General features: G+C 47.7%; 1 protein-coding gene, 1 non-coding gene and 1 pseudogene across 3 annotated transcripts in view; all 3 read right to left on the minus strand.

Annotated features, from left to right (window-relative positions):
• Nucleotides 1-13,583, minus strand: part of IGF2BP1 (insulin like growth factor 2 mRNA binding protein 1) — a 57,751-nt gene that overhangs the window by 9,872 nt on the left and 34,296 nt on the right. Inside the window, exons 6-12 of one of the 2 annotated variants that reach the window (XM_009236579.4) lie at nucleotides 7,147-7,428; nucleotides 5,510-5,644; nucleotides 4,099-4,221; nucleotides 3,220-3,355; nucleotides 2,040-2,162; nucleotides 1,504-1,620; nucleotides 524-598 (exon numbers count right to left, since the gene is read on the minus strand). In XM_009236579.4, coding sequence (XP_009234854.1) covers nucleotides 524-598; nucleotides 1,504-1,620; nucleotides 2,040-2,162; nucleotides 3,220-3,355; nucleotides 4,099-4,221; nucleotides 5,510-5,644; nucleotides 7,147-7,428 — 991 coding nt within the window. Of the gene's footprint in view, nucleotides 1-523; nucleotides 599-1,503; nucleotides 1,624-2,039; nucleotides 2,163-3,219; nucleotides 3,356-4,098; nucleotides 4,222-5,509; nucleotides 5,645-7,146; nucleotides 7,429-13,583 lie in introns of both variants that reach the window. The other variant, XM_002834261.5, reaches the window with a different exon arrangement.
• On the minus strand, nucleotides 7,435-13,576 carry LOC129054972 (COX assembly mitochondrial protein homolog; annotated as a pseudogene).
• On the minus strand, nucleotides 9,145-9,251 carry LOC112129735 (U6 spliceosomal RNA). The gene has a single exon (XR_002912094.1). It is a non-coding gene; the product is annotated as a U6 spliceosomal RNA (small nuclear RNA).

Consider the following 13,583-nt stretch of genomic DNA (forward strand, 5'->3'; position numbering starts at 1 on the left):
CCTATGGAGTCTGGACGTGGCATTGACCAGCATTTCAAGGCCCTGAATAGCAACTAATCAAGTCACACAGACAGCAGGCCTGTCTGACTCTCCAGTGGCCCAGAGAGCTGTCCCAGTCCTCTATCCTCACATATGTTAGGTTAAGCTAATTGATGGTTCATTTTTTGGCTGTCTGATCAGAAGTTCAAGAACCTTAGGATTTAGTGGGGACATAAAAGATGAGAATTTGGTATTAAAGGCCTTCCTCAGAAATGACAGCAGAGTGCAAATAAGATGCCCTCAGACTTCTTTCCTTCCCATCTTCTTCTATGGACCTTACAAAGGGAAGACAAAGTCGACAGAAATCCAGTTTGATGTCAATTTGAAAATAGCTCTGCAGCCCTTTATCCTGCATGGAAGGCTTAAAGATGTGATGAGGACTTGACAGCTAATGGGAAACTGCCCCAGCCTTTTTCCTACCTCAGGAGAAATACCCAACCTCAATTCCTCCATGTTCAGCTTGGAAAACAATAAAGACCAAAACCTTGAATTGGGCCTCTGGCGGTCCAGTGATGATAACCATACGAACTTTGGAGTCAGGTGTTTCGGGTGGTGCAATCTAAAAAGCAAAAAGCTAGTCAATGAGGGACCCTCTATGGGAAGACCCCCACCATGTCCACTTCATCCAGTTCCCCTTCTACCACCCTTACTCCCAACTACCCATTCTGAAGACTTAGGGAAGGAAGAACAAAGACCCTGAAGCCCAGATCATTACGCCTGCACACCAGAATTATTAGGAGGGCGGAGATGGTCAGTTAGAAGGATTGGCTTCAATGACACTTTCTAAGTAGGGCCTCCTGCCCCCTCCACTTACCAATCTCCCAGAGAGGTTTCAGTGGAGTCTTGCCAACAGGCAAGGACACAAATGAAATGACCAATGGATAGAGGGCAGTGACTGAACCTCCACTGGAGAACAATCAAGGTTTTTGCTCAAAGCTTTTAAGACAACTAAAGCAACTGGATTTAGGTTTGTGAAAATTTAACAGCATCCTTGTTTCACTGTGACAATTTCTCCCTTCTCTCTCCCCTGGACCTTGGCCAGGGAAGGTGACAGACAACTAACACTTACTTGGTGTTAGTATGTGAGCAAAGGGCTTTGGCTGCATAGCTTCATAATATCGTACTGATGAGGAAAGTGAGGCTCAGATCATATAGTGTACTGGGGGAAGGGGTGATGAGGTGGATCTTGGATTTGAACCCAAGTCAATTTGTGTTAGAACCTAAGTTCTCTTTCTACGTTATAATCCTGCCCCTGCCCAGCCTGAAAACCCAGAAGCACTGAAGCCACCCCATGGGGACCAAGCAAGGTCAAAAACAAAGAGGACTTCGATTCCATGAGGGAAAGGTCCCTCACATGACACACAGAATTCTCAAATAAGTAGGGGGAATATGGGAGAAGTACAGAGTGATAAAAGCAGAGCCCCCTCTCTTTCCAGAAACAGGAAGACCCACAGAGCAGATCACCTTGATGGAGGCGCTGGCAAACCGGGAGAGCTGTTTGATGTGCTGCCCCTTCTTGCCGATGATGGCACCCACTGCCTGGGCGGGGATAAACACCTGCACCATCTCCTGCTCGGGAGCCTGCTGCCAGGACAGGGGGCGTTATTACCAGGGGGCCCAAGTAGCATGGCCCAGAAACCCTCCACTCCCCTGCCTTGCATCCTCAAGGAGGAAGGAGTACAGGCACCAAACCGCCACCCTGGGCTGCCAAGGGATGCTGTGAGCTCTTTAGCTCTTCCTATGCCCAGTAGGGCTAAAGGGAAGAGGCCAGGAGAGAGTAAGGGAACAGTGCTGTCTATGCCCCGGGAGCATTCTAGGCAGACATTTGGGAGCCTCAGAGCCAGTGGCTAGGAGCACTGGAGAGGAGGGACGCCTCTGAGACCTTCCTTCCCTCTCCCTGCAAACTTGCCAAGCATCCAACTCCCATAGCATGCTGGGTCCCCCTTAAGGGAGGCCACATATGGGCCCAGGGGTCCCGTGTAATAAGATCTTCTACCTACCATAAAGGAGCTATAGGGAGCAGCCCCGGTAACGCTGCTGGGAGGCGGCGGGACTGCGCTGGACGAGGCTGGGAAAAGACCTACAGCAGCCAGGTTCAGGCCAGGGATCAGGTGAGACTGCAGCTGGGGAAGAAAGGTGAGGAGGAGGAGTCAGCACACCCTGACAGTGCCTTATGTGTGACCCTGGCTGTACAAAAGGCGAGTAGCCCCAGGGGGAAGTGGGCCAAAAACATGAATTACATACTTTTGCACAAAAGCCTATTTTGTGCTTTTCATACACTCTCACCTACACACTTCGGGTGTGGAATTTTAAGTGATATGATGTTCTCACTGGACTAAGGGCTAGCAATTGCAACCAGAAATGCCAAACAGTTGTACACCCTCAGGAGTCCTTCCTCTCTGGCTGTTCAGACTGCTGGAGACAGATGATAGGCCCATGACACTGTACTATAATCCCCCTATATGAGAAAAAGGCGTGGAGACAGAGTTCCATTTGACTTCTAGGACTCTGGTTCTAAACATTTTTGGTCCTGTACCCCAACCCCAAGTCTCCTTTAAAAATCAGATGAGTTGTGTGCAGTGGCTCATGCTTATAATCCTAGTACTTTGGGAGGCCAAGGCAGGAGAATCGCTTGAGCCCAGGAGTTCGAGACCAACCTGGGTGACACAGCAAGACCCTGTTTCCAAAAAATAAAAATTTTTAAAAATTAGCTGGGCATGGTGGTGCACACCTGTAGTCTCCTAGATACTTGGGAGGCTGAAGCAGGAGTATCCCTTGAGCCCAGGGGGTCAAAGCTGCAGTAAGCTATGATTGCGCCATTGTGCTCCAACCTGGGCAACAGACCAAGACCCTGTCTCAAAAAAATAAAATAAAAATCAGATGAAAACGATGGACCCCCCCCCCCCATTTCAATAAAGTGCACACAAACACAAATTGTACACATACTTGGAATCACAGGACTCAAAGCCCAAGACTGGACCCCTACTCTAGGAACCAGGTGAAGAATCCTTGCTAATTAAATACTATTTAAATACTATTTCTGACAGTCGAAGTCCAAAAGCATCAACTAAAGCTCTAAGGCCACACGGCACAGGGCACATGTCCATCACCCTGCACCCCACAAGTTGCTGTTGCTAAGACTCAGGAAAGGATAAGCAGAGGGTACTACCCAGCACTCACGCTCATGGCAGCCACATCATTCTCATAGGCCTCCCGAACCTTCTTCATTATTTCCTGCTCGGCCCTGCAACAATTCTCGATGGCTCCCTTCACAGTGATAGTCCTCTCAGGGTTGTAAAGGGTAAGGTCTTGCAACCTGGCAGAAAGAGCAGAGTCGTGTCCTTTCACTGGCAGGCCAGGACCAGGCCCCAGCAGGAACAAAGACGAGAGGCCAGCTGAGTCATAGGCCCACCATTTTCTGCAGCCTATTCAACTTCTGGCAAATAACTCTGCAACCCCAGTCTTTGGTGTTCCCAGTTTGTAACCAGGGCAGGGAGTAAGATGGAGGGAGATGACAACACCTAACTCAAACTCCTCTGTTAGCAATGGATCCAATCTCAGATTATGGTTGTGCCTCCAAGTTTCCCCATTGATTCTACATAATCCATGTCCTATACCTTTTTGGACAAGAGCAATTACTTTGCCCACAGATAATCTGATGAAACGAAGAAGCACACTGCTTGCAGGAGCAGCCCACCACAGACAGAAAAGGGCCAAGGTCACATCTCACAGTGACAGACAAGCCTAAAGCCCTGAGTCCCTGGCGCCTAGCTGCAGGCTGTCCACGAGCCACAGGGAAAGAAGGCTGTGATGTGGTTGGACCTGGACTGTAGAGGCAGCACCTTACAACACCCCCACCCCATATGGCAGTGGGAATGGGCAGATTCAGTCCTTACAGGGATTTTTTTAAATGCTCTTTACCACTTCAACTGTTTTTCTTCAAGAGGCAGAAAGAGCATCCATTTTAAAAGAGCACATGTCAAGGTTCCATGATGAAATACTGACCCTGGCCCCCATGCATCCCCCACTCATAAACAGGGAAATAGAAGAGAGCCTTACGAGGAGATGGTGATTTTTGTCTCGGTATCTTGCTCTACCTTCTTCAGGTTCCGTCCTTCCTTGCCAATGAGACGCCCTACAAAGTTATTATGGGCCAGGATCTTCAGGGGAACCTCATCAGCCCTTGGGAAGACAAAGGAAGAAGTGGAAGACAAGAGCTCCTTCAATTGTGGGCATCATGAAGACTCAATCACCATGCCACCCCAGACTTGGCATTTCCAAGTAAAACATCTCAGAACTTATCAAACTGCATACTTTAAAAATATGTATGATTTATTACACATCAATTGAACATCAATAAAGCCAATTTGTTTTATTTTATTTTTTGAGACAGGGTCTCACTCTATCACCCAGGCTGGAATGCAGTGGCACTATCAAGACTCATCACAGCCTTGACCTCCTGGGCTCATGCAATCCTCCCTTCTCAGCCTTCCAAGTAGCTGGGACTATACACACAGGCCACAACGTCCAGCTAATTTTTCTATGTTCTGTAGAGGTGAGGTTTCACTATGTTGCCCAGGCTGGTCTAGAACTCCTAGCCTCCAAAGTGCTGGGATTAGAGGCATGAGTCACTGTGCCCAGCTAATAAAGCTATTTTAAACAGCACAAGTGTGTAAAGGAACATGTGTAAGCAGATTCCTTGCATCACTGTTTTCTGATAAGGAAAAGTTTAAAACAATTTAAACACCCATCAAGAAATAGGAGATTGATTACATGAACTATGAATAGCTATACTGTGGAATTCTATGCAGCTATAAAAATAATGCGGTCTGTCCATATGTACTAATATATGTGCTGATACAGAAAATGAAAATATAGAACAGCCTGTTCAGTGTGATTCTCTTTGAGCTAAAACACATGTGCACACACGCACACATGAATACACAAAGGCACACATATCCGTACATGCAGGCACGCATACACAATATACACACACCTGTGAGTGCACAGAACTTCTAGGAGGTCACACAACAGGAATAAGAAGGGGTGGGGTGTGGTGGCACATGCCTGTAATCCCAGCTCTTTGGGAGGCTGAGCTGGGTGGGTCACTTGAGTCCAGGAGTTCAAGACCAGCCTGGGTAACATGGCAAAACCCCATCTCTACAAAAATCACAAAAAACTAGGCAGGCGTGGTGGTGCATGCCTGTTGTCCTAGCTACTCAGAAGGCTGAGGCGGGAGGATCCCTTGAGATCCGGAGGCAGAGGTTGCAGTGAGCTGAGATCATGCCACTGTACTCCAGCCTAGGTGACAAAGTCCTGTAAGAAAAAAGATTTTATTTCTCAGTTTACATCTTTTTGTGCAATTGCTGACTGTATTTCTTATATGTCTGTATAAAAGCTTGAAAGTTGAGTTAGGGAGGCTCAACTGGACTAGCAGTCCCTGAAGATCCAAGAAAAGCTGGAGACTTACGTTTTGGTGTCCTTAGCCTCTTTATGCATAATCTCCAAGATCATCTTACAAGCGGAGGAGCAGCCCTCAGGGGTGGAGTGCACACTGATGGCTTTTTCAGCTGCACCTGCGTTCTCCTTCCTATGCACGTCTATCCTGGGGGCCACAAGGACAAGGCTAGTTAGTTGTCCCCAGTGATACCAGTACTTCAGGCTCCCCACCCCACTACCCCTCCTCAGTCAAAGGCATAGAACCTGCTCTTCTTGGAACAAGGACAATCAAGTACAACTTTGGGAAGGGCAATGAAAGGACTGGAAAAATATGACCCGTCTGTTACTCTGGAGTCTGTCTCAGACCAGCAGTGTCTCAATCCACAAGTGGTTGGTAGCCAGGCACGGTAGCTCACGCCTGTAATTCCGGCACTTTTGGAGGCCGAGGCGGGTGGGTTACTTGAGGCCAGGAGTTTGAGACCAGCCTGGCCAGCATGGTGAAACCCCGCCTCTACTAAAAATACAAAAAAATTAGCTGGGTGTGTTGGTGCACACCTGTAATCCCAGCTACTAAGGAGGCTGAGGCACAAGAATTGCTTGAACCTGGGAGGAGGTGGCAGTGAGCTGAGATCACACCACTGCGCTCCAGCCTGGGTGACGCAGTGAGACTCTGCCTCAAAAAATAAAATAAAAATAAATAAATAAATAAGCGGTGTTTGGGGACAAGAACACAGCCTATGACACAAATGCAGGGGTGGGAATTACCAGCCCACAGCTCCAAAGCTGCATTTCTGCTTGAATTCCATATGTCCCCCTTGAGACAAAAATAAAGAGAAGACACAGTGCCCCAAACTCAAAGTAAATAACAAGATTTACTATGATAAGCACATAATAGGACCTGTTCTTTGCCACTGAGTACACTGATCAGATATAAAGATTAGAGAAAAGGCCGGGTGCGGTGGCTCAGGCCTTTAATCCCAGCACTTTGGGAGGCTGAGGCAGCCGGATCACGAGGTCAGGAGTTCGTAACCAGCCTGACCAACATGGTGAAACCCTGTCTCTACTAAAAATACAAAAATTAGCTGGGCACAATGGCACGCGCCTGTAATCCCAGCTACTCGGGAGGCTGAAGCAGGAGAATCGCTTGAACCCGGGAGGCAGAGGTTGCAGTGAGGCGAGATTGCACCACTGCACTCCAGCCTGGGCAACAGAGCAAGACTCTGTCTCAAAAAAGAAAAAAAGATTAAAGAAAGAAGGTGGCAGTGGCAGAATGGGAGATGGGACACAATTATGAGGGTCCTAATTTTGGACAGGTTGGCCAGCCCTGTTAACACACTAAGTGGTCACGAAATCACAGAGCACTGAGTGGGTGACTCATCAAAATGAGATTTGCTTGGAGACTTTTTTTATGAAACTTCACATGAGAAATTATAGAACCTCTCTTGCTAATACAAGTGTGTGGCCTAGCACCCCAGACCCATTCTCCCTCCCTATCTGCCCTCCCTTTCCCAGGAGGCTGATATTGGAAGCAGTGACCCCTGAATGCTCCAGGCAACATTTCCTTAAAGGTAAATGTTGATGTCTCCAGCATGCTTCCAGGAGGCCTCTTTAGGTACCAACCACTGTTCCCTAGCACCCAGCCTCCATTCCCCAAGAGCCAAGACTCACTTGGACTGGGTCTGTTTTGTGATGTTGCGGATGGTGGCCCCCTCCTTGCCAATGATGGCACCCACATACTGGGTGGGCACCAGGAGCCGAAGGGGGATGTCCACTTGCTGCTGCTTGGCTGGGGCCCCCGCTGCCACAGGTGAGCCCTGGCGGGGCTGACCCCGAGAGCCAAAGCCCCCTCGGCGCCCATTCTCAGGTCCCTGTGCTATCTGCTCATCAGGGATATAGGAGACCTTCAGGGCATGGTTCTCCAACTGGTGGCCATTCAGCTTCATGATGGCTCTGGGGACAGAATGAGAGTCTACAGGTCATTCCAATCCATGCCAATCATACCAGATGCTCTCTTGGCCAAAGCACTCTAGTAAGTTACAGCTTGGAACACACTAAAGAAAAGGAGATAGTTACCTGCCCACTACCTCCACCTCCATTTTTCAGAACTTTCCAGTCTAAATGGCATCAAAGACTTCAAAGGAAAAGTAAATAAATACAGTGTTCCCTAACACTTAGTTGGGATTTATTGTTCACAAAGGCCTTCCACTGGAACCATCAGAGAAATGGGCTTCCAGTCCAATAGAGAGTATAGGGTTCTGCCAGCCCAAAAAGGAAGAGCAAGCCATAGATCTCAAAGTACTCCCATGCCAATTGGAAAGCCTACCACAGACCTGAAGAGGCTCCACAGAGCTAACACATACACTTTCCGGATTGAGGAATCCCTACTACAGGGTGAGGAAACCAACTGCTAACTACTACATAATCCTAACTTTAGACATGATGAAACCAAGGTCAAAGGAGATTGAAATGTATACATGTAGAATTCAAATTTTAATCCTGCCCTAATGAAGTGTGGGGTTTATTTTTGTTTTTGAAATAAAAGATCTTTATTTCAGATAAAAATTAATATTTCCATAATTAGGGTAAAGCAAACACACATTCTTGAGTCCATTATTTAAGGAAACTTATACTATAAATGACTTCCATGAATATTAGAGTTCCTGAATATCATTTGAATATTTGCCTACAGGCTTATGGAAGTTTCTGTAGCCTTCTCTTTGTAGAAATTCCAGTTTTTCTGAATTCTTCCTTCCTTCAGGTATTCCATTTTGCATTCTTCATAAAAGGCTGGATCATTATAGTGAGCAGTTAAACGTCCTTTCAATAGAGAATTTTCTTTCCAGCATTTTTCTACCGTAAGGATTCCAGAGTTCTTGCAACATTTGGTAAAATCTTGAAGTTGTTCAGAACACCTCTCTCTGGCCTTTTCTCTCATTACTTTAGAGATCCAAACATCTTTTTCAACATGTCTGAAATGCTGCTTTAAAACTTGCAGCATCTTCCCATTGTTTTTTATACAAAATTCAAACTCCTTGAAATGCTTGAAATGGTTTACATGACATTTCATGATTCACAACTGAAACCCCTCCATAGCCATGGCACATACTCCTCTTTGATCTCAATTCTTTCTGGTGGCCTTTGCTTAAGCCACTGTTTTTTGTTTTGTTTTGTTTTTTTCTTGAGACAGAGTTTCGCTCATTGCCCAGGCTGGAGTGCAATGGCGTGATCTCAGCTCAGTGCAACCTCTGCCTCCCGGGTTCAAGCCTCAGCCTCCCGAGTGGCTGGGATTACAGGCATGCGCCACCATGCCCCGCTAATTTTGTAATTTTAGTAGAGATGGGGTTTCTCCATGTTGGTCAGGCTGGTCTCGAACTCCCGACCTCAGGTGATTCGCCCGCCTCGGCCTCCCAAAATGCTGGGATTACAGGTGTGAGCCATCGCCCCCGACCCAAGGCACTGTTTTTCAAATTTCAGGGCAACCCATCAGAGAGAGAGTTGTTAAATTAATCTGCCAGGTTGAACGCCATCGTGTCGGGTGGAGAAGCAGCAATTGAGGAACTCTTCTAATGAGCTGCTGGTGCACAAAAAAAAACAAACACGCAGTCTCGAAATTTTAGCTCCTCCGCAGTCCCCCATTGTCTTTTTTTAAATTTTTATTTATTTATTTTTTTGATGGAACGCTTCACAAATTTGCGTGCCATCTTCGCGCAGGGGCCATGCTAATCTTCTCTGTACCGTTCCAATTTTAGTGTATGTGCTGCCGAAGCGAACACCTCCGCTGTCTTTTGTGCTACCTCTCCTTCTAGAGTCTCCAGAGACCCCTAACTACCCACTTGGCTCTGGGGCCACAATCTCACAACGCTCCCCCAACCCAACGGGGTCCGCCAGCGCGGGGCTGTAATACCACACACCACCAGCAGATGCCGCAGCCCCAACACTTCACAAAGCCAACTTTCAAAATTACCGCTGGCAGCCATTTACTACCTGCTATATACTTGCCAAGTTCTACGCCGGTCGCTTCCAGTCAACCCTGCACCAGTTGGCCCAGCTGGGAAATGCGGCCACCGTAAGGATTAAGTTAGTAAAATGGTACACAGTGCCATAAACAGTGACCGGCTGGCGGTGTGAAATTACCAGGCCGAGACCAGCCTGGAGCCGCGGCCTCCACTCCCGCCTAATGCAGTCCCGGGCCCTCCCACAAGGAGGTCCGGCCCCCGGGGTTGCCTTCCAGACAGTTGGGGCTTTTGTCCATTTTCCTATCGCCTGCCACCAAGCTGCTGCTATGTATCCCGGCTGGAATCTGACTCCCCCTCCAGCAAAGTGGTGGGGGCGGGCCCGGGTCGGGGAGGCCACATCACCAGCTTCCTGCAGGAACTTCTAGAAGGCGAGCAGCCCGGAAAATGGCACGGGCGGCCGCCCAGGGGAGACCTCAGAGGGCAGGGCATCCCCGTTCCCAGGTGCCCCAGCCACCCTCACCGCTGCAGGTGCACGCCCGCAGGGAGGGGCCACGTGGTGGGGCCCCACGTGCGTGTGGGGAGACTGCGAGGTCCCCGCCTACCCACCGCAGGCCACTGCCCCAGACCGCTGCCACCTCCCAGCGTACCTCGCATCCGCGTCTGCCCAGGCTCCCAGGGCAAAGATAACTGAGTTAGGACACCAGTATTCCAATCTTAGTTCTACTGCTCACTAGCTACATGAAGCAGGAAACTTACAACCTAGTCTAGACCTAAGTCTCATCAACTGTAAAGGAAAACTGATACTTGTGCCCTGCCTACCTTACAGCTAATACATTTAGGTCTGTAATCCATTTTGAATTAATTTATGTGTTCAGTGTAAGGTAGAAGTCCAAATTCATCTTCTGTCATGTGGATATCATCGAACTGCCCCAGCATCATTTGTTGAAAACACCTTATCTTTCCTAATAAACTGTCTTTTTAGCACTTTGTGTGAAAATAAAAACAAAAACCAGCCGATCATAAACGTAAAGGCTTTTCTAGGCTCCAATGATCAGTATGTTTATCCTGACGCCAGTACCACACTAATTTGATTACCATAGTTTGATGTAAGTTTTAAAATTCGGGAGTTTAATTCTTCTTTGTTCTTCTTATTCAAGACTGTTGAGGTTTTTCTGCATTTCCTCAAGATCAACTTGTCAATGTCAGCCGAAACTGCATATCTTACGGGATTTATGTGACAATCACAAGTGAAAACATGTAATAAATTAAGGGATTTGTCATTTTTACACCAATTAAGTCTGGCACCTCCTTTGGTTGAATCCACCTTTGTGGATTCGATCTTGAAAAGTTTTGTGTTTTTGGTTTTTCGTTTTTTTTTTTTTTTTTTTTTTTGAGACAGGGTCTTACTCTGTTACCCAGGCCAGAATTCAGGGGCATGATCTCAACCCACTGCACCCTCCACCTCCACCTCCACCTCCTGGGCTCAAGCAATCCTCCCACCTCAACCTGCTGGGCATGTGCCACCATGCCCAGCTAATTTTTGTAATTTTTGTAGAGATGGGGTTTTGCCATGTTGCCCAGGCTGGTCTTAAACTACTGAGCTCAAGCAACCCGCCCTGCATCGGCCTCCCAAAGGGCTAGAATTACAAGCATGAGCCACCAAGCCCAACAGCATTTTTTAAGATTTTGAGGTTTTTTTTTTTTTTAAAAAAAGAAGGCCAAGTGTGGTGGCTCATGCGGGTAATCCCAACACTTTGGGAGGCCAAGGTGGGTGGATCACCTGACGTCAGGAGTTCAAGACCAGCCTGGCCAACATGGGGAAACCTCGTCTTTACTAAAAAAAACAAAAAATTGCCAGGCATGGTGGCAGACACCTGTAGTCCAGTAGTCCCAACTACTCGGGAGGCTGAGGCAGGAGAATCACTTGAACCCGGGAGGTGGAGGCTGCAATGAAGAGAGATAGCACCACTGCACTCCAGCCTGGGCAAGACTCCATCTCAAAAAAAAAAAAAAAAAAGGCAAACCATGATATAATTCTAACACTTTGGCAGGCTGAGGTAGGAAGATTGCTAAGGCCAGGAGTTTGAGACTAGCCTGGGCAACATAGTGAGACTCCCATCTCTAAATATTAAAAATTTTTAAATTGGCCCAGCATGGTGGTGCATGCCTGTTATCCCAGCTACTTTAGAGGCTGAGGCAGGAGTATTCCCTCAGCCCAGGAAGTTAAAGCTGCAATGAGCTGTGTTTGCAACACTGCACTCCAGCCTGGGCAACAGGGAGAATGTGTCTCAAAAAATAAAATAATTTTTTTTTTTTTTAACTGTAGCAAAGACATAGGAATTGGAGACAGAATGGCTTGCTTACCACTTGGAGACTAGAGTCTCAGTATATTTGGTATGTCTGTAAAATGGAGCTGAATAAGATTGAAGGGAGGGCACAAGCATCATCCATTCCCAAGGCTGACACTGGTTAGAAATGTTAACAAGGCAGCCGGGCGCGGTGGCTCACTCCTGTAATCCCAGCACTCTGGGGGGCTGAGGTGGGTGGATCACTTGAGGTCAGGAGTTCAAGACCATCCTGGCCAACATGGTGAGACCCCATCTCTACTAAAAATACAAAAATTAGCCAGGTGTGGTGGTCCACACCTGTAATCCCAGCTACTCAGGAGACTGAGGCAGGAGAATCACTTGAACCTGGGAGGTGAAAGTTGCAGTGAGCCAAGATCACGCCACTGCACTCCAGCCTGGGCGACAGAGGGAGACTCAGTCTCAAAAAAAATAAAAATTAAAAGACTAAAGCCAGCTGGGCATGGTGGTGTACACCTGCAGTCCCAGCTACTCAGGAGGCTGAGGCACAAGAATCGCTTGAACCCAGGAGGCGCAGGTTGCAGTGAGCCAAGATTGCACCACTGCACTCCAGCCTCCTGGACGACAGAGTAAGACTCAGTCTCAAAAAAACAAAACAAAACAAAACAAAAACCAGAAATGTTAACGAGGTAACAAAGGGCAAGCGAGGTGGCTCAAGCTTGTAATCCCAGCACTTTGGGAGGCCAAGGCAGGCGGATCACTTGAGCCCAGGAGTTCGAGACCAACTTGGGCAACATGGTGAAACCTCGTCTCTACAAAAAAATACAAAAATGAACTGGGCATAATGGTGCATGTCTGTAGTCCCACCTACTTGGGAGGCTGAGGTGGGAGGATTGCTTGAGCCCAGGAGGTTGAGGTAGCAGTGAGCAGATATCATGCCACTGCACTCCAGCCTGGGTGGCAGAGTGAGACTTGTCTCCAAAAAACAAGAACACGGCAACAATAGGCAGGAGAGAATGAACAACTGTTGACGTGAGCTTTAAAGCCAAACCCTAGTGGCCACAAGGGGCAGTAGGAACCTCTAGAAAATTCTGAGCCCAGGAGGCATCTAAAAGAAAATGGTAGGTATTTGAAGAAGAGGTAGGATTTTACAAAGTATTGTAAAATCTTTACATTAGATTGGAGAAGGCAGCAGTTAAGAAGCAAGAAAGCCCAAAGCAAAATGTGACAAAAGCCTATACCAGGCTCGGATATTAATATAAATGAGTAATGCGCAAAATGTATAGTCTGTCTGTAACAGCGAGTGAGAAGTATAATTGCTCAACCAAAGGGCTAGGAGCTAAAATTGTGAGTGCGATGGGACTAAAAGGACCCCACAACTATCACCAGCTAGGTTTACGACCATCACTGCAATAAAATGTCCCAGCATCCCAAGGTTGAGGAATCTTTTTTGAACCCCGAAGTTCCCCCTCATTATCACTAGATGGCGCCATGAACACAGCAAAGGACTCTAAGGTCCTGGAGCAACCAGAGACCTATCAGCGGGGGACATTTTCTCCGCAAGGGATTTCCCACTTCTCTGGGAGGGCTTTGGAGCCCTCCCTTCTATGTATTTTTGCTATCAATCTTGATGTTTCTGAGCCTTTGAGATCCCTGAAACAATGGACATGAAGGAGACCCCCTGAAGAAACCTTTTATGGAAGATTCTGGGTTTGGCTTGGGCTAATATCAGAACCCTGGATGGGGACCCCAGCCTGCCCAGACCCCCTGAGGAAAAAGTGGGACCAGGCTCACACCACCCTTCACAGAACCCCCACACCGCCCCCAGCCCCACTTTCCAGCC

The sequence above is a fragment of the Pongo abelii genome, chromosome 19, assembly GCF_028885655.2.
Source record: "Pongo abelii isolate AG06213 chromosome 19, NHGRI_mPonAbe1-v2.0_pri, whole genome shotgun sequence".
Classification (NCBI taxonomy): domain Eukaryota; kingdom Metazoa; phylum Chordata; class Mammalia; order Primates; family Hominidae; genus Pongo; species Pongo abelii.